The sequence below is a fragment of the Pleurodeles waltl genome, chromosome 9, assembly GCF_031143425.1.
Source record: "Pleurodeles waltl isolate 20211129_DDA chromosome 9, aPleWal1.hap1.20221129, whole genome shotgun sequence".
NCBI classification, from domain to species: domain Eukaryota; kingdom Metazoa; phylum Chordata; class Amphibia; order Caudata; family Salamandridae; genus Pleurodeles; species Pleurodeles waltl.
In genome coordinates this window covers 761,937,429-761,957,531 of record NC_090448.1, presented here as the reverse complement: position 1 = coordinate 761,957,531, position 20,103 = coordinate 761,937,429, and the positions used below count along the sequence as shown (strand labels likewise).

The 20,103-nt window shown below is 50.6% G+C and overlaps 1 protein-coding gene across 3 annotated transcripts in view; it reads left to right on the top strand.

Annotated features, from left to right (window-relative positions):
• PACS1 (phosphofurin acidic cluster sorting protein 1) overlaps positions 1-20,103 on the top strand; it is a 1,571,500-nt gene that overhangs the window by 1,479,099 nt on the left and 72,298 nt on the right. For all 3 annotated transcript variants that reach the window (XM_069207928.1, XM_069207930.1, XM_069207929.1), the window contains one exon: positions 11,117-11,236. In XM_069207928.1, coding sequence (XP_069064029.1) covers positions 11,117-11,236 — 120 coding nt within the window. The remainder of the gene's footprint in view (positions 1-11,116; positions 11,237-20,103) is intronic.

The window sequence follows — 20,103 nt, the reverse complement described above, 5'->3', positions numbered from 1 at the left end:
CGCGTTTCAAATAACCTGGTGCGGCCAGTTGCTTTACGCGTTTCCTCCCATACCCTTGATTCCTCAAGTATTGAGGAAGATTCGCCAAGACTGGGCCCAAGTCATCTTAATAGCTCCGGATTGGCCAAGGAGGGTGTGGTACTTCGACCTTCTCCAACTCTCAATGTGCCCTCCGCTCCGTCTCCCTTTCAGGGCAGACCTCCTCTTGCAGTCGCAGGGGCAGGTTTTACACCCCAACCTCCAGAGTCTGCACCTACATGCCTGGAGATTGAACGGGGCAACCTGAGTTCCTTCTCTCTCCCGCCTGATGTAGTGGATGTTATATTAGCGGCCAAGCGACACTCCACTAAATCTATCTACGCTAATAGGTGGTCTAAATTTGTTGCGTGGTGTGGAGAGAGGCAGATTGATCCCTTACATGCTCATCTATCGGACGTTTTGTCTTTTGCTCTGTCTCTAGCGCAGAAAGGTTGTGCAGTGGCTACCATTAAGGGTTATTTGTCGGCCTTGTCAGCCTTCATTTGTCTTCCAGACCAACCATCGTTATTTAAATCCCCTATTGTTATCAGATTCTTGAAAGGTCTTCTAAATAAATATCCTCCAAAACCATTCGTTATGCCGCAATGGGATTTGTCCTTGGTCCTGACTTTCCTTTTGGGGTCCCCTTTTGAGCCTATGCATTCTTGCCCCTTAAGGTATTTGGTTATAAAAACAGTTTTCCTGGTAGCTATAACATCTGCAAGGAGAGTGAGTGAGTTGCAGGCCTTATCGGTAAAGCCCCCTTATACAACTTTTTATGGGGATAAGGTGGTGTTGAGGACCAAGGCTGCTTTCCTCCCGAAGGTTGTTTCACCGTTCCATTTGGCTCAGACAATTACTTTGTCCACGTTCTATCCTCCGCCTCATCCTTCTAAAGAGGAAGAAAGACTGCACGGTCTGGACCCAAAGAGGGCGTTGAGCTTCTTTATTGATAGAACAAAGGATTTCAGGCTGGAGGATCAGCTGTTCATCGGGTACGTGGGCAAGAGGAGAGGAAAGGCAGTCCACAAGAGAACACTCTCCAGGTGGGTTGTTCTTTGCATTAAAATCTGTTACTCTTTGGCAAAGAAGGATCCTCCTGAGGGCATTAGAGCTCATTCCACCAGAGCTAAGTCGGCCACTTCGGCCTTGGCCAGAGGTGTTCCTGTGGTCGACATCTGCAAGGCCGCAACTTGGTCGTCCCTTCACACTTTTGCGAAACATTACTGTTTGGACTCTGAGGTCAGAAGGGACGGCCAATTTTGCACGGTCAGTGCTGCAGGATTTCTTGGTTTGACCATTTAGGCACCCGCCACTGGGCGTGGTACTGCTTTGGGACTCTATTCATTAGGTGAGGAATCCACAGGTAGTTGTATCCATCAGAAGAACGAGTTACTTACCTTCGGTAACGACTTTTCTGGTGGATACATTAGCTACCTGTGGATTCCTCACGGTCTCACCCGCCTCCCCGTTGCCTTTCTGGTCTTACCAAGTAATCCTTGAGTGCGCTCCTCTTGGTCTTCAAGGTTGCAATAGATGTTGTATATATGGATACTTGTGTATATTTATCTGTATATATATATATGTATATATCTTTGTGTATATACATGATTTGCATATATTTGTTCGTTTTTGAAAAAAAATAAAAAAATAAAATAAAGAGAGAGTTATATTAAATTTACAGCTATTCATTGCAATTTTGTGTATTTTACAAGGTTATGGGATGTTGCCTTGCTCTTTCATTGCATTGGGTTGTTGTTCTCATGCACGTAAAAAATGTTGGTACTGACGTCGGCACGTCGTCGAGGACCTCTTATTGCCTGTATGACGTCAGACGTCGTCGCGTGGGCTAGAGTGACGTCCTCGTCGACGTGCAGAGACTAGGAAGAAGATTTCCGTCGAATGCTGGCGCCATGGGAGTATTCATTAGGTGAGGAATCCACAGGTAGCTAATGTATCCACCAGAAAAGTCGTTACCGAAGGTAAGTAACTCGTTCTTCTGTGCCATCAGCACGGGTCCAAATCGATCTCCCCTCAGTCACTTTTTGACTGAGTTTTTTTATTTTTATTTTATTTTTTTATTTATTTATTTATTTTACTTTTCTGACGTCTTTGACCAGTGTGCCTTTTTTCATCTTATTTGGATGTGTCTCACAAAAAACGTATTGGTTGTGACTATCACAGGCAAATGTCTGTGACCAACCATTATTTAGTGTCTTTGGTACCTGGAGTGGTTCCACAATCCCAAGGCCTGTCCATATTGTGACTCTAAAGACCATCCTGTGAGCGGGCAATGAAGCTCCTGGCCACTTGACACGCAACTCTGCACTGCTCCAGGTCCATTCACGAAGGATGTCCCGAGACTGCTGTTGGAGTCACTCGAACTGATCACCTAGACATCTTCATGTAATTCCCATAAGAAGTCATCCAAGAAGCCAAAGAGTTCTTTGACTTCTCCACACCAGTTCCATTCATCGAACAAGGCATGGGAATTACAACACAAGTCCATGTCCCACTCCCAGGTCTTTTCTGTGGAGGACGCACCTGAGTTTGGGTTGGCTTCGCACCTCCCTGATTTTCTGAGACAATGAGTCTCATTTTTGGGCAGCCGGACCACTCTGGGATGCCTTTGGGCCCAAATGGGTCTGTACGGGACTCCAATTGGGTTTCTACCAGCAGGTTTGTCCTTGGCTCCATTCGGACACTCTGGATCCATTGCTGGATTCAGATCAGCCCCGGAGCGACTTTGCGACATCCTCTGGGATCAGTTCCAGTGGTGCCATTCCTGGACCCGCCAACGCTGTCATGATTCCCAATTGTTTGTCAGAAATACTTTTTTTTTTTTTGTCACCTGGCTGCGAAAGAACTGGGCATAAGCACGTACAAAACCTACTTAATGGCCATTGGAGCTTACTGGACCAAATCTGAGGAGACCAGATCTATAGCTAATGATGTTGGTAAAAGGCACTATACTATCCTCATATAATATGTTTGCTCCAGTATGGAGCGCTGCTGTGTCCAGGGATCTCGCCAATGGCATATTGCAAATTCAGTCTCCTTTTATAACATCGGCCTGTACACCAGTGAGCTTCAGGTCCTGTGTGTCCCAGAGCCGTTCACAAATTTTCACAAGAATTGCAGTGGTTATCAGGACTCACCCCTTTGCATTCCAAAAATATTGCCTGGAGTTTCACTGGAACAAGTAACTCCTTTTTTATTCCACATCCTCATTACTCCTCTGGTGAGGACATTCTCAATAATTTGGACATAAGACATACATATCGCTTTCATATACCAAATCGAAGACTAAAGGTCTTTGGCCCAGCTTTTTGTGACATTAGATACCAATGATCAGCTGCCTGGGCCACAATTGACAGACAACATAATGCATCACCTACTGCTACATGCTACACTCCACTAGGGCTAAGGCAACATTGGTGGCTTTCTCCAGGCGTGCACCTGTCAGAATCCCTCAATGGCTATATGATCTATCCATCCCAATGAACAAATGAGACACTGTAGGAAGTCAAGGGCCAGCACCGGGGAAAACTTTTCAGATCTTAGAAACCCTAAAATCCCTTCCTGTGAGTTCAGGGGAAAACTTTCCTCCATTAGAGGATTCTTTGGTGAGCAAGGGTGGTCGATGATTACGCATGATGCCCAGGCGGTGTGGGATGTCATACTGTGAGAGAACAGGGCTGAGTGCAGAGGCCCCCTAACTTTTTGCCCCCATTCTGCTAACCAGTCCCAGGGCCTGTGCTCTGTGTAAAATCAGTATGCAAAGTAGGCTAATTATAATTGGCTAAGTCAACCTACCTATAAGTCCCTAGTATATGGTAGGGCATATAGGTTTAGGGACCCCAGCATAGTGCACTGCTGACGTGCCCAGTGTCATTTTAAAGGCAGGCCTGCCTTGCTGGCTGCTTTTAAATTAAAGTTATATGCAAATTCGACTTTGGAATTAAAAGTAGTTCCAAAGTCTTAAGCTACCTTATTTTTACATATTTCACCCCTAAGGTGTGCCCTATGTGCCACTAGGGCTGGGTGCCATGTAACTATAAGCAGGGACCTTATAAACATAGTATTATAAGCCCTGGTGAGGTAAAACAGCCAAATTTGTGTTTCCCTCATTGTAGTGAATGGCCTCCATAGGCTAGAATAGGGAGACTTTATTTTAATTTTAAAAGTCCCCTTAAGTAACAGATACCAAGAGTTTGGTATCAAATTAATTGTTATAATAAATCCCACAACTTCCAGTTGTGGGATTTAATATAACTAGTTCAGGTAAAGAGTTTTAAATTTTACCTGAAAGGTTGCCAACTTCAGCCCTGCAGTGTTTTTGCTGCTGTGCTCTGATTGGCCAGCCTCTGGCAGCCTAGCCAGGCTGCCTTGATGAGGTGTGAAGTGTCAAAGGCAGAGAAGGACATTTGGAGCATCCCCGAAACACCCCCACATCCTGCAAACCTAGACAATTAGTTGCCCCCTTGATTAGATTAGGAGAGGGCAGGAGAGGGGTGTGTTTAGAATTTTTAGCCACACCAGTGGGTGGGCTCAGCCCGATGTAACCTCCAAAAATCACTTTCAGCCATGATAGATTTTTGAGGAATGTTGCTCCATGGGATTGATTTTTGACACACTTCCCAGGAAGTGGTCATCACAGGGGAAAGGACCCTGCACCTGATTGGAGAACCAGGACCCCCCTATTTTTCACCCAGGAGCAGGGATAAAACTGGCAGACCTGCACCCACACCTTAGATCCCCATCAGAATCCTACAAGGAAGAACCACAGGAGAAGAAGGACTGCCCTGCTGGACCTCTGGCCTGCACCTGGATCCTGCACTCTGAAGGACTGCACCAGCTGCACACTTAGGCTTCACCACAAGAAGGACTTTGCCTGGCTTCAACTGGTTCAAGGAGAGACTCCCTGTTTGCTACAGGTTAGAAATTGCTAACCAGAGTCCCCTGCACCAACTCCTGAAGAAACCAACCAGCTGACCACTGTCGAGTGGCCAAAAAGGAGTTTGCGCCAGGTGCATTCTGGGAGTTGTAGTCCACACCCCAAGGAGCATCTCAGAGCTTCTGGAACCTTGGGGTGAGCTTTGGACCCCAAAAGAACCTTATAGGAACATCTTGAAGAAGATCCAGAAGTTTGGAGAGCTTTTGAAAAAAAAGCTCCATAGAGGGACCGACCCACCGCGGCAACTCTAGTCGGCTTGCCTCAACTGCGACCCGGCCTGACTTGCAGGTTCGTCCCGGTGAAGAAAATCTCCAACAAAGAGACTAAGGTGGTCATTACAACCCTCGCGGGCGGTGTTAAAGCGGCGGTAAGACCGCCAACAGGCCGGCGGTAACAATATAGCAATTACGACCGTGGCGGAAACTGCCAACAAAGACAGCCACTTCAACACTCCGACCGCCACGGCGGTACAAACAGCTTGGCGGTCACCGCCAACAGACAGGCGGAGGACAAAGTAACACCCACAGTATCACAACCTACCAATCCGCCACCTTTTCCAGGACGGATTCACTGCGGATAAAAACACGGCAGAAACAGGATTTTGAAGGGAAAGCGCTCACCTCCACACACCCCACGAGGAACCAGGACACCATGGAGCCGGAACTCCAAATTCTCCCTGCGATAGTCTTCCTGCTCCTCTACCAGGAGCACGAACGCCGGCGGCGAAGACCACGGTGAGTACTGCACCTACGACACAGGGGAGGGGGGAGGGAAAAAACAGGGACACACACACACAACACCCCCACCCTCACACACTACAACACACACACTAATACATATTGATACATCACAGTTACACCCCCCAACCCCCCCGGAAGAATGCAAAGACAAAAGGAAATGAGTGTAACCATTGTAATATATTAAAATCAAGTAGGCAAAAAAATATATATACACCACAAATATACACCAAGCATAGTAGTCCAGGTAGTGCTCCAATTAAGTCCGTGGAACACTGGGCCCACACGGTATGGGTGAGGCCCACACAAGATCCCCGACCATGACGGAGATAACACTGCAGGGGCATTAGAGAGCAAGAAAACAGGCACCTCAGGGGGAGGGAAAGGGGGGGCACCTTAGCCAGTTGAGTGCACAGCGCCAAATCCACGAAGGGGCCACATGCCCACTGTTCAATCCTGGGGAGTGCAAAGCCACAGTCTCTCAAGTCACTACAGTGGGTGGGTTGCCCACTGTTCCATCCTGCCCACTGATGTGCTAGTTCGGGACCTAGGAGACGGACGGGGTGGGGGAGGTGTGGGAAAGAGGTCAAGGTTGGACAGGAAAAGTTTTTTGGAGACACTGGGACGGGTAGCTAAAGGGGGTTTGGGAGTGGAGGAAGAGGTTGTGGTTGTAGGAGGTGTTCGTTTGCTGACTTTGGGTGAAGGTGCATGCGCTGGAGGCTGTCGTGAGGTGGATGGCTGTTGGGTGGGTGTGTGCCTGCGTTTGTGTATCTTAGGAGGTGGCGTCACAGACACCCTGGGAGAGGACACACGGGACGTGTGAACAGTAGTGGGGGTGGTGGCTGCACGTGAGCGGGGTGTGGTGGTGTGTATGCTGGTGATGGCAGTAGTGGCTGTAGATGTAGTGCATGCAGATTTGAGTGTAGACGAGACTGGGAGGGAGGAGGGAGACGAGGAGGAGGGGGACAGTGGAGGCAGTGGATGTTGGTGTGTCTGCATGTGTGTGATGCTTGCGTGAGTGCCTGTTGGATGTGTGGTGCTTATGTTTGCCTGAGCTTCCCTTGTGTGTTGACGTGTGTGCATGCTGGTCTAGAGGTGTGCTTGTGATAGGCTGGGGTACAGGGGATTGGGTCTGGGTGGAGGAAGTTGGAGGGGGGAGGCTAGACACAGGGACAATGGCTGCCATCAGTGCTGAGGCCAGAGTCTGAAAAGCTTGCTGAAGGGCCGCCTGACCAGAATGAATGCCCTCCAGGAATGCATTGGTTTGTTGCAACTGCCTTTCAACACCTTGGATGACATTCAAAATGGTAGACTGCCCAACAGTGAGGGACCTGAGGAGGTCAATGGCCTCCTCACAGAGGGCAGCAGGGGTGACTGGGGCAGGGCCTGAGGTGCCTGGGGCAAAGGTGATCCCCACCCTCCTGGGTGAGTGGGCAGGGGGCAAAGGCTGAGGGGCTGCTAGGAGGGCATTGCTGGAAGGGGGGGTGGCGGCTGTACCTGTAGAGGGGGGGGGGGGGGGCACAGATGCTGCCACCACCACAAGGGAGCTCCCATCAGAGGACGAGTCCGTGTCGCTGGTCTCAGCTCCTGTCCCCGCCGTGGAGCTCTCCTCGCCCTCCATTCCACTGGTGAAGTCCGATTCCGTAGTGTGGCCCTCCATGGCCATGTGGGATGCAGCCCCCTCGTGCTCCGGTGCCACTGCTCCTCCGCCTGATGATGCTAATGCACACAAGAACAAGGAGACCACAAAAAGGGGGGAGAGGACACAGAAGAAAGACATGTTGAGTGCATGCATTACCGCTACCGTTGGTGGCCACGACAGACACGGAAGCCCCCTGCACTACGCCGCGCTCTTGGGCTCCACTGTTCAATTCCTGGGAAATGGCCTACTAGGCTATGGATGACATCTGCACACATGGATGACACAGGGACGTGACTAGGTGTACTTGGCACTCTACAGAGGTGGGGTGACACATGGCCTGCCTTACGGAGGGACCTTGCCTACGGAACTCGTCCTGGCCTAGGGAAACCCACAGCCCACCTCCCCCACCCAGACACCTCCACTACGCGCAAAATCAGCAGGATGAGAGTGTACTCACCCCCTTGTGGCTACTGTGATGCCCTCAAGCGCCCATCCAACTCCGGGTACGCCACCACCAGGATCCTGAACATCAGGGGGGTCATGGTGCGACGGGCACCCCTCCCACGTTGGGAGGCCATCCCCAGCTGAGCTTCCGCCGTCTTCTTGCTCCAGAGGCAAATGTCCTCCCATCTTTTTCGGCAGTGGGTGTTCCGTCTGTGGTAGACCCCCAGGGTCCGGACGTCCTTGGCGATGGCACGCCAAATATCTTTTTTCTGGTGGGCGCTGACCTACATGAATTGTACTCTGGAAGAGAAACTTATTACCAACTGCACCGTCACAGCACAGTTACCTCACATCCCATTGTCCCAATTTACAGGTCAGGCATCCGCCATTTCAGGGGCCCACATGGCTTCATTTTTAACTGCGTCACACATACCTAGGCCTAGACTCAACACACATACAGGCCACTTTTTGGATTATAATTTGTGTTCTGCGTAAGCTGTGGGTACGTACCTCTCAGTTGGTTGACTCTGTGCTCGTTGTTCTCCTTCATAGGCACCGTCCGCTGGGATATGTGAGGAGATGGCGGCATCCTCCGGTGTACCGACCGTTGGTGGACCTGTCGACAATGGAGGAAAGACATGTGATCATCACATACAGGCTTGACCGTGCCACAATCCAGGAACTGTGTACCCAGCTGGAGCCAGACCTGATGTCAGCTATCCGCAATCCCACAGGAATCCCCCCTCAAGTGCAGGTGCTGTCAGTGCTCCATTTCCTTGCAAGTGGGTAATTTCAAACAACAGTGGCCATAGCATCAGGGATGTCCCAGCCTATGTTTTCCAACGTGTTGTCCAGAGTGTTGTCTGCCCTGCTGAAACACATGCCGAGCTACATCGTTTTCCCTCAGGTGAAGGATTTGCCTACAGTGAAAGGTGATTGCTATGCCCTGGGACATATCCCCAACATCATAGGTGCCATTGATGGGACCCATGTGGCTTTGGTACCCCCCCCGCAGGAGTGTACAGGTGTACAGAAACCGGAAGAGTTACCATTCCATGAATGTACAGATGGTATGTTTGGCAGACTAGTACATCTCCCATGTTAATGCCAAGTTCCCTGGCTCAGTGCATGACGCCTACATCCTGCGGAATAGCAGCATCCCTTATGTGATGGGTCAACTCCAGAGGCACCATGTGTGGCTATTAGGTGAGCACCTGGAAGCAAGTCAGTGGGAATGGTTGTCTGGGTCTGGGGATATCCCTACAGGTTAATGTGTGTCTAACAGTTGTCCCTCACCATTTGCAGGTGACTCTGGTTACCCCAACCTGTCATGGCTACTGACCCCAGTGAGCAATCCCAGGACAAGGGCAGAGGAATGCTACAATGAGGCACATGGGCGTACACGGCGGATAATCGAGTGAAAATAGCTGTGGCTCTACCCGGACGATTTCCTCCACCATGACCCTGAGCTCCTCCTCCGAGAACCTGGGGTGTCTTTGCCGTGCCATGGGGTGGTATGGGTGATGTGTGGGGTGATAAGGGTGCTGATATGTAGTGGTGTGTTGTGTGAGGTGCGTGGAAGTTATGTGGGTGATGGTGTTGTGTGCCTGTGGATGCTAGTATTGTTGATGGTGGTGTCTCTCTCTGGCCTTCTCTCAGTAATTGTGGTCGTAGGGGTTTGTGGGTGATGTGGGTGTGTGTTTTATATTGTATTGGGTGTGTGGGAGTGGTGTGTGTATGTGTATCAGGTGTGTGTATTTGGAATTGTCCAATGTGGCGGTGTTTTGTAAATGTGTGTGTACTTTGAGCGCAGCGGTGTGTACCGCCAATGGAATACCGCGGTTGAAAGACCGCCGCGTGGATTCGTGGGTCGTGATAGTGTGGGCGTATTTCTGTTGGCGTGACGGTGGAGGTTTTGTTTTTGCCAGTTTATCACTGACCTTTGGTGTGGCGGACTTGTGTGGGTGTCTGAATATTGGCGGATTCCGTGCTGTGGGTCATAATAGCTGTGGGGGAATTCCGCGGCCGCGCGGTGTGTTGGTAGTCTTCTGCACGGCGGTAAGTGGCTTTTACCGCCAATGTTGTAATGACTGCCTAAGTCCGAACGGGACTGGCAGGTTCGTCCCGCTGTAGAAAATCTTCAGAAAAACTACTAAGTCCGAAGGTAAACTTTTGACCGAGGCCTCCCGTGGGCTGTAGCCGAGCCGGGCTCCATCGCGGTCGGCCTTAAACTTTGACTTTGCCCCGTTCGAGATGCAACCAGATTACCAGATTGGCGCTTTTTTGTTTCTAGGCGCTAGAAAGCAATAATTCTTTAAAAATTCATATCTCCGGTTACCCTTATACGTTTTTATTAGTTTTTGTGTCATTTTAAAGATAAAGATATAATCTATTTTTATAAATTGGTTTTGGTTTTTTAAACTGTTTCCTGGGTTTTATTTAATTGCTGTTTTGTGATATTTGAATGCTTTACATTCTGTCTCCTAAGTTAAGCCTTGTCGCTCATTGCCAAGCTACCAAGGGTTGAGCTGGGCTTAATTTACTGAGACCTAACTGGTTCTAAGTGGAGGTTAGTGGCCTATTGCTAAGTGTAGGTACTTACCTGCCCTTACCAATAACCAATTTTCCAACACATTCCTTTCAATTTTCTGAACTGCCAGCCATAGTTTGATAGAAGCTCAGAATCAGTGTGGTCCTACGCCGATTACAAAAACAGCCAGACACTTAAGGGTTGTTTGCCTGGTACTGGCCCTTGTCTTCCTACAGAGTTATAATTTGCTCATTGTGGCATGAATTACAAATGGTAGGATGCAAATTTGGACAGCCCATTTTTCATCTCGTTCCTCTGACCCCTGATAATGGGTGTCATAGCTAGTGCATGAGCTACCCAACATGCACTCTGCCACTGATATACTCATGAGGCTTCCTGATGGAATTCCGAATGTTGTGTTAGCCATAGGTTTTGCTGCAAGCTGTTTGCTTGTTCCTAAGCTACCAAATGCTACTGCCGTTTTTTGATAGTTTTCACTGACTCAGCTTCTGTGGAATCTCCCCACAAGTTAAGAACTGGGTGATAATGAGGTATGAGCGTATAGGAGTAATAGAAGCCATGTGAAGGACAACTTTGCTTTTATTTCCTGACATTAAATCATGAGTACCTCATATCTGTGAAATATATAAGGGACAGCAATTGTTGATTCTGGTTCAGTCTGTCCTGGCCCCACCAGTATCATTTTGCATATTATGTCTTGTGTCTCAATCTCAAAATAAATGCACTCTCACACCGAACTAACCACCTAACTCTGTTTATGTTTTCAGTGCCCACCATATTCCTGAGCAAGAAGCCTAAAGAGAAGGATGTGGACTCACGGAGTCAGGTCATCGAGGGGATAAGCCGTCTCATTTGCTCAGCCAAACAGCAGCAGACTATGCTAAAAGGTAAGATGTGGAATGGGGAAGCAGTGCAAAAGAGAATATTATGAATGATTGTGTGTTTGAACTGATTAAAGTCTAAGGTACCAAAATTGTGATCTAAGGTGGCAAAAGATTCTGAAACTGGGGGAATTAAGTCCACAAGACATTAAGCTTATAAAAGCCAAAAGTGCAGTGAAGGGACTTAGGATCAAGGGAGTGAGGAGAGAATGCTGGCATCTGCAGAGCTTAGGAAACATTTAGGGGGCCGAGAGTGAAGCAAGATGTCCAGGGATTGGAAGTTTTCACAACAATACGCACTGTTATCAAGTAAGTGAAGTTTGGGGCCATTTCTTGCCCCGCAAGATGACAGCTTCTCCTTATACTCGCTCCACCAGGAGAGAAAATATCCAGAATGGTGCGGCTGACCCAGCCAAAGCCGCCCAGCAGAGAAGTGGTGGCACAAGAGCAACTAACCCCTGGGATTCCACTGAGCTGCTTCAAGAGTCTGCAGACGGAGAGGGAGCTGGCAACCGTGGACTAAGAAATACATGGTATAGCCTGTTGTACGTTCTCTGCCCGGCAAACCCTGGCGCCAAATTGGACACGAGGACTGCAGACTTCTCTTCTGCCGATTGGCTCAGTGGAGATCTCCCCCCTCCAAACACAGCAGGCAAAGGGGGGTCATAGATTACCCCAAGCGGCCAACAGTGGATGTGAAGTCCCATGAGAAGAGGTGAGGCCGCGACCAAGCGGAGCACGGCCATCCGGGTGTGCAGACACACATGCTGCACCAGATAAAACTACTGCAGACCTCCTCAGTTTTGGGTGTGTCACTAGAGACCTTCAAAAACACCCCCTCCTCCCCAAGTCACAACAGGCAGAGGGAGCATGAGATCACTTTTAATAACTAACAGCGGCCAGAGAGCAGGTGAGCTGTGCTGGAGCCAGACACTATAGCCAGGAGCTCCACAGAATGGGGCCCATTCAGGCCTAGCTGCCATAAATACTGGCCTGGGCACAAGGACTGAAGCCCCTCACTTCCTGGGAGCTATTAGAAGCTTCTCCTACCCCTCCGAAACATGGCAGACAGACGAGCCCGGACACTACCCAGGGTTTGTGATGGCAGTCACCAAGTTGCCATGGGCTATGACCATAATAGGCGGTAAGTCCACCCAAATGCCAGAGGACAGCAAGACGGGGACTGAGGCAGCAGGGCACTGGTGCACCAACACCCTCATGGAAGGGAATGACTATATGGAGAGGAAAGTAAGGAAGATTCCCCCTTGCCTGAGCTTTCCACCCTCACACCTCCCCCAACTTCTGACACCGGCATCCAGCCCCGTGGGAGTGGGCATGCGACAGACATGCAATGGGACAGAGGAGCAACCGGAACCGGCCATAACACACCCCTCTGAGCTCAACTGATGGGGTGGCCCCTCCTCTCCCCATCCCGCAGAGATGTGGCAATCGCACAGCCATAACCACTCAACAGACCAAGATGGATAAATACATAACCACTGCATTGAAACCACCATAGGAGAGGAAACTCTCCTTCAGGCTCCTCATCCCGCACGTCACCCCAGAGCAAATCCTGCAAGCTATATGCAAGATGCGTACCACTATGGAAGCGCAGAAGGGGGTTGGGACTGGAATTGGGACTGCTTCGCCAGGCACTTCTCAAAGGTGCAGATTGTCACAGAGGATGAGTGATGGGTCTCCACAGCAGAAAATACAGTTCAAACATTGACCACCTGCATTGTCCGTCTCATGGAAAAAGTAAGCTACCTGGAGCGCAGGGTAACGGATGCAGGGGTACGCTCATGGCAGAACAACCTGCACCTCATTGGTATACCAGAGGGTGCAAAGGTAACCCTCCCTGAGGCATTCCTAACTGATTGGCTTAAGACATGCATGCCCGCAGATGCATTTTGTGGGAAGCTGTCTCTCTATATAGTGCACACAAATTAAGTACACTATGCAGAGAGTCCCGCGGATCCCCAGTTGGTTTTGCAGAGGCAAAAATAGATAGGGCCAAAGGTCTATTTTGTGGTAGTGTGGGCAACCAGTTTGGCTTATCAAAATGTAGAGCTAAACATTTGTTGTACTCAGAGGCAATAAATAAGACATACACTCAAATAAATCAGTGACCAATTTAGAAAAATAACAATTCTTTCTATCTAAGTTTCAAACCCAAAAACGTTTAATCAGGTAAGTAACTTTTAAGCATAGTTATTTTGCAGTCTTAGAAATCAACACAGTGCAGTTTTTAGAGTTCTCCCAATGTTATCCCATGGAGGAATAACCATGTCCAGCAAACACAGGCTTAACAACAACTTATGAGGCTGAGCTCAGAGAGCAAAGGTAAGTACTGGTAACTGATCTGAACTACACTAACAGGTCACACCAGGCAGCACTGGGACGGCAGGGTACAGAGGTGCAGTAAGGTGTTGGGTGCCCATTGGTTCTCAATGGAGGTTGGACCTTGTGACCGGCAGGCTGTAGGCTCTGACAAGGAACTTAGTCAGGGAAAACAAGCAGGTAGGTAGTTCACTTGGTGTGCTCAGGGACGTAGGTGCATCCGTGGTCCTCTTCTTCTTTGCCCAGGGGAACAGATCCAGGGGTGTCTTTAGGTGTTGGGTTTTCTCATCTGGGAGTGCTCGCTGTCAGGGGGTTCGGCGTGGTGAGGCTGCAGGTGTCATCGGGGAGTCTGGCAGGGGTGGACCCAGGGTGGTCTTCAGCTCTTAGGAGCCAGAGGACGTCGTTGGCACCATTGACCCACCTCAGATGGGTAAGTGGTGCATTGGTTGCTGGAGGTGTCGGGTTTTCTCTCACCTCAAGGCTGCAGGAGAGCAGGCCTGTGTACAGAGGCTAGAAGGGTCTCAGGTGAGTTCAAGATGGGTGAGCCCACACTGGGCTCGGTCTCTAGGCATCTGGAGGACCCACGTTGGCACCGTTGGTTGACTTCACCTCGGGTCATGGACATCGGGTGCAGCGGTCACTTCTGGTGTCTAGTCTTTGGGATTCCAGCAGCTGATGTCTTTTCCTTGGAGTTTCTTGTTGCAGAGCAGGTCTGCTGCTCATGGGAGACTTAAGTCTTTATTAAAGGCTGGATGAGTTGGCTTCTTGGAAAGAGTCCTTTGAGGTCAGCAAGCAGTTCGGCGTGCTCAGCTGCTTAATCTATTCCTCTTCTACGTCCTCGTCCGCGTCTTTGTCCTCGTCTTCATAGGTCATCTGGATCTCAGTTCTAGTGTTCAGGGGTGCCACCTAAATACTATTCCTTCCTCAATCTCTAACTCAAAAAGGAGATGCTTATTTTCACATTCCGGTCCTGCCGGCCCACAGAAGTTACTTGCGATTCATGGTAGGTCACAAGCACTTTCGGTTCACCGTACTCTCCTCAATCACTTCCTCAAAAAGGAGACGCTTATTTTCACATTCCCGACCTGCCGGTCCACAGAAGTTACTTGCGACTCATGGTAGGTCACAAGCACTTTTAGTTCACCGTACTCCCCTTTTGCCTTACCAGTGCCCCTCAGGTGTTCACAAGTGATGGTAGTGGTTGCAGGTTAGGAGTTCCAGTCTTCCCCTACCTCGATGACTGGCTATTGAAGGCAGACTTACCCCAGAAAGTCGTCTCCCACCTCCAGACTAAGGTGAACCTCCTGCACTCGCTGGGGATCACTATAAATGTGCAAAAGTCACACCTGACTCCCTCTCAGACGCTCCATTTTATCTGAGCTGTTCTGGACACAGTGCATTTTCAGGCTTACCCTCCCGAAAAGCGAGTCCAGGATATTCCAGCTACGATACCGGCGTTTCAGCCTCTATCCGGGATTTTGGTGAGAATGACTCTGAGGCTGCTGGGGCTCTTAGCCTCCTGCATCTTGCTGGTCCAACATGCCAGATGGCGTATGCTGGCTCTGCATTAGGACCTGAAGTTCCGGTGGGCGCAGCATTAGGGGAATCTCTCTGTCATGGTTCAAATCTCGGCGTTAACTGCGAAAGACCTGCAATGGTGGTTGGCGAATCCAGATTGGGTCACCGGCAGATCCCTCTCTCTTCCCCAACCAGATCTCTCAGTATAGTGACAGATAAGTCACTCCTGGGATGCGGCCACATGGGAGAGGCGGAGATCAGAGGCCTCTGGTCTCCAGCAGAGTCCGGGCTCCACATCAACCATTTGGACCTCCGGGAGATCCGACTTGCACTGAAAGCATTCCCTTCCTCTCTCAAAGGGAAAGTGTTTTAGGTGTTAACCGACAACACCACCGCCATGTGGTACTGCAACAAGCAGAGCGGAGTGGGGTCGTGAACCCTTTGTCTAGAGGCACTTCACCTCTGGACATGGCTGGAACGCCAGGGCATTTCTGTGGTGATTCAACATCTTACGGGCTCTCTGAACGTCAGAGCAGAGGAACTCAGCCGTCAATGCATAGTCATTCAAGAATGGCATCTCCATCCGGAGGTGGCGCATAGTCTCTTTCAGCAGTGGGGAGAGCCTTGGTTAGATCTGTCCGCCTCCGCAGACAACGCGCAATGTCAGCTGTTTTGCACACTGGAGCTTCCAAGGCAGCACTCGCTTGGCAACGCTTTTCATCATGAGTGGAGCTCAGGCCTCCTGTATGCTTTCCTGCCACTACCACTTCTGCCCAGAGTTCTGAAGATGATCAGGCAAGACCGAGTCTAAGTAATGCTAGTGGCTCTGGACTGGGCACGAAGAGTCTGGTATCCCGAGCTATTGAGCATGGCCATCGATCCTCTGATCAGACCGCCCCTTTGGGAGGATCTTCTGTCGCAGCAGCATGGGACGGTCATCCATCCGAACCTGTCCAATCTCCACTTTGTGCACTCAGTAGTCAGAAACAAAGCCTGTCCTGGGTGGAGGTGCTTCACACCTCTTCCTGCAGGAACTGTAACACCTGGCGGTGAGCCTCAAAGGCTCAGGCCTTGGGTTACAGTGCCCCAGGGCCCTCCCGCTAGTAGAGATGTGTCCCCCTTCACCCCCCTGGAAAAAGCCCTACTTTTGGCAGCAAATCCGGCGGGAAAATTAGGGAAAACAGGGCGGAGTGACAACCCCAGCCAGGACCACCCCTAAGGTGTACAGAGCTGAGGTGACCCCCCTTCCCTGCAGAATCCTCCATCTTGGTTTGGAAGACAGGGACCAATAGGGATAGGAATGTGTCCCCCTCCTCAAAGGGAGTGGGCACAAGGAGGGTGTAGCCATCCTCTGAGCCCTAACATGCCCCTAAATCTAGTTTTTAAGGGCCTCCCTGAACCCAGTTTACCAGATTCCTGGCGACCTACAAGAAGAAGAAGGACTGCTAAGCTGCAAACCCCCACGGATAAGAAGGAAAACAACAAGTACTTTGGCCCCATCCCTAACGGCCTGTCTCCTGCTTCAGAGAACCTGCAAAAAAAGACCAGCAATGTGTCCAGTGGGCCCAGAAACCTCTGCCAACTCCAGAGAACTGCCTTGCACCCAAAAGGACCAAGAACTCCCAAGGACAGTGGCTCTGTCTAAAAGATACCAACAGCTAAGGACTCCCACCTCACTCCAGATAGGTGAGTCCTTACCCCTCTGCACCCGACGCCCACGGTCCGTGTCCAGGTGGTCCACCCAGCAAGAAAGGGTCCCTAGGCGATTGGGAGCAAGAGCCCACCCTGTGTTGACCCCTCCAAACCTCCACGATGGCACCTGGAGAGGGAATCCTGAGGACCCCCCTGACCGCGAGCTCTGGATGAACATATCCGGCACCTAAAGGACACCCTGCACCCGCAGCCCACAGGTCTTGAAGAACCTGACCCCCGGTGCAGCATCGACCAGCAGGCGGCTCTCCTCCGAGTCCAGCCAGTGGTTTCCTCGAGAAGCCCCCTGGACCTCCTCTGCAGTCTCAGAGTGACCCCCGGGGTCCCCTCATAGAGTTGCATTGAAAACACGATGCCCTTTTTGCACCCGGCCACCCTAGTTCCGATTAGAGTGTGTGTTTGGTGATTACTTGGGGCCCCTCCAGTGCTCTTTCGACACCCCTGGTCTGCCCTCCGAATCGCGGGTACTTACCTGCTGGCTGACCGGATTCCGAGTAACCCTGTTTCCATAGGAGCCCATGTTAATTTGGTTCCTCTTTGACCTCTGCACCCGACCGGCCCCGTGTTGCTTGTGGTGGGTGTTTGGGGTTAACTTGAACCCTCAACGACGGACTTCCTAAACCCCCGGATATAGGAACTGTAAGTTGAATACTTTTTTTTTAATGTATTTATTTATTTATTGTATTTTAGAGAAACACAGCATATAGCAATACAGAGACAAAACAGCCCGACAAACTGATTACTCAAGTACATCAAATTCGAGCCCCGAACAGTCCTGGGCCCCAGCTCTGAAGAGAAAATGCAATAATTCACTGGTCCGTGTGCCGAGCGAGGCTCCCCGCACACCACCAGGGGCGCGAGTCGCAGCTAAATAAACATGATCACGATAACCTGATCTCAGGGCGGTTCACATCTAGTCCGTCAGGCTAGCAACTAAATAGAAACAAGGAAATAGGAAGAATTAAAGGAAAAGAAAGGAAAAAAGGCAGGCAGGAAGAAAACATAGGAGCACAGACAACAACCAATGCCACACTTCAACTCCCAGAGAGAAAGCGAGGGCGCACAATGCTCCTAGACACGTAGGCGATCTTGCAATGTCAACACATCCATACTATAAGGCATCCAAGAAGGAGCGCAGCGGAGCCTAGATATCCCTTGGCCGGAAACCCTCCGCCGTCAACTCCCCAAAAATTGTCAGCTGCTCCTGACAAAAGGAGGCATCGTGCAACCAGTCAGATCCACGAGGGGCCCTGCCCCGGCCCCAACACATCGCCACTCTAAAATTGGCTAGCAAAAAAAAGAAGACCCACCAGCTGTCTATGGGATCGCCGCACTACATCCACACATCCAAGCAACGTCAGTCTGGGGGACAAGGGCAGCTCCAACCCGGTCATTTCCTCAATCATCCTCACGACCTCCACCCAGAAAGCGTGCACCTCAGTACACTCCCACGCGAGATGTAAGAACCCAGCATCAGGCGTGCGACACCGCTCACAGCATGCGTCCACATGCAGGCCCATCGAGCAGAGACCGCTAGGAGTATAATATAGGCGGTGCAGAAATTTGAAGCGGATCAGACTTGGCCTATAGTTGGGTGACAAAGCTCTCATGTGCGCACAGCATCTTCGCCACTCCTGCTCGGATATAGGTTCACGCTCGTCCACCTCCCATCGCACCCTGGCCAACGCACCCAAGTCCCCCCTCCTCTCCAACACACAGTTGTACAGTTTAGTGATAAGTTTGTGTGGCGTCTGAGCACGGCACAGCATTTCCAGTGCTTGACACTTCTCAGGTTGGTCATTAAGTCCAGAAAATCGCGCACGCAGCATCGCGCAGACACGCAACACATACAGCCACGGTAGCGCGTCCATCCTCTAGCACCTCACCCGGGGAGATCAATCGCCCATTTGCAAACCAGTCCCCCAACTCAGTCAAGCCCAAATGCCAGAGAAAATCGCGCAGCTGCCTATCTCGAAACATAGCAAGGTCCGCAACCGAAAGAACAGGCAGCGAAGGAGCAAAGACAGAGCCCGCCCCAGAACGGCGCAGCAACGCTATCCAGGCCCGAGCGGTGCACGCCACCATGTCGACACCTCGAGGTCGGGAGGGATTGCCCAGGACACAGGCCAAGTCGTCCGGCCACACCAAATCACTCTCCAGCGCAAGGTGCGGCAGATAATGGATGGGCCGCTGCTAGTAATGCGCAAAGTTTGCCTGAGCACAATAATAGTATAGCTCCAGATCCGGAGCAGCAAGGCCACCCAACTCGAACGGCAGCGTCAACTTCTCCCAGGAAAAACGAGGCTGCCCACCAGCCCAAACCAGTTGTATCAGAGCAGAACGGAGACGTCGTAAAAAACTTGCCGGGAGTGGGAGCGGGAGGTTAACAAACAAATACAGAAACTTTGGCAAAACCACCATTTTCGCAATAGCAAGAGCGGTAAGCAGTGCCACGCCTCAACTTTCACCTCCAACCACGATAGTGCCTTGCCATAATTAGCCAGCCAGAGGGTTCCTACATCACACCTCAACCAGACCCCCAAATACCAGACAGGGCCTTCCGCCCATTCAATTGGGTACCGAGAGGGGAAGTTTGCCACCCCTGCAGATAGAGGCAGCACCACTGACTTAGACCAATTAATCCTAATCCCGGAAAAGGAACCGAAGCGTACTATTTCATCCAGCAGAACGTCCAGATTGTTCCGTGGCTCACGAACATACAGCGCAATATCATCAGCATACATAGATATCAGAATAGACCTCTGTCTGTACGGCAGACCCCTATCGCAATGGTGCTGGCGCAACCATGCCACAAGAGGCTTCATAGCCACGGCAAAAAGTAGCGGGGACAGGGGGCATCCCTGGCGAGTTCCAAAGGCAACCGGGAAGGAGTCAGAAATATACCCATTCAGACGCAGCCTTGGGGTGGGGGACGAATACAGCAATCGAATCAGTTTCACAAAGCGCACACTGAATTCATCTCTAGCGAGCAACGCAAACATGTAGTCCCATGCCAGGGAATCAAAGGCCTTAGTGGCGTCCAAGAACACAGCAGCCGCTTCCTTCTCGACCCCCATTGTGCCCAGCATTGCAAAAAAGTACGCAGATTATGGGATGTAGATCTACCCGGCACAAACTCAGACTGGTCCGGAAGCACCAGCTTCGGAAGCAAGGGCTGCAACCGCACCGCAATAATTTTGGCTAGTATTTTGTTGTCAATATTAATAATAGAAAGCGGACGGTACGAGTCACAGCTGTGCGGGTCCTTGCCAGGTTTGGGTATCATGACAATTAAAGCCTCACGA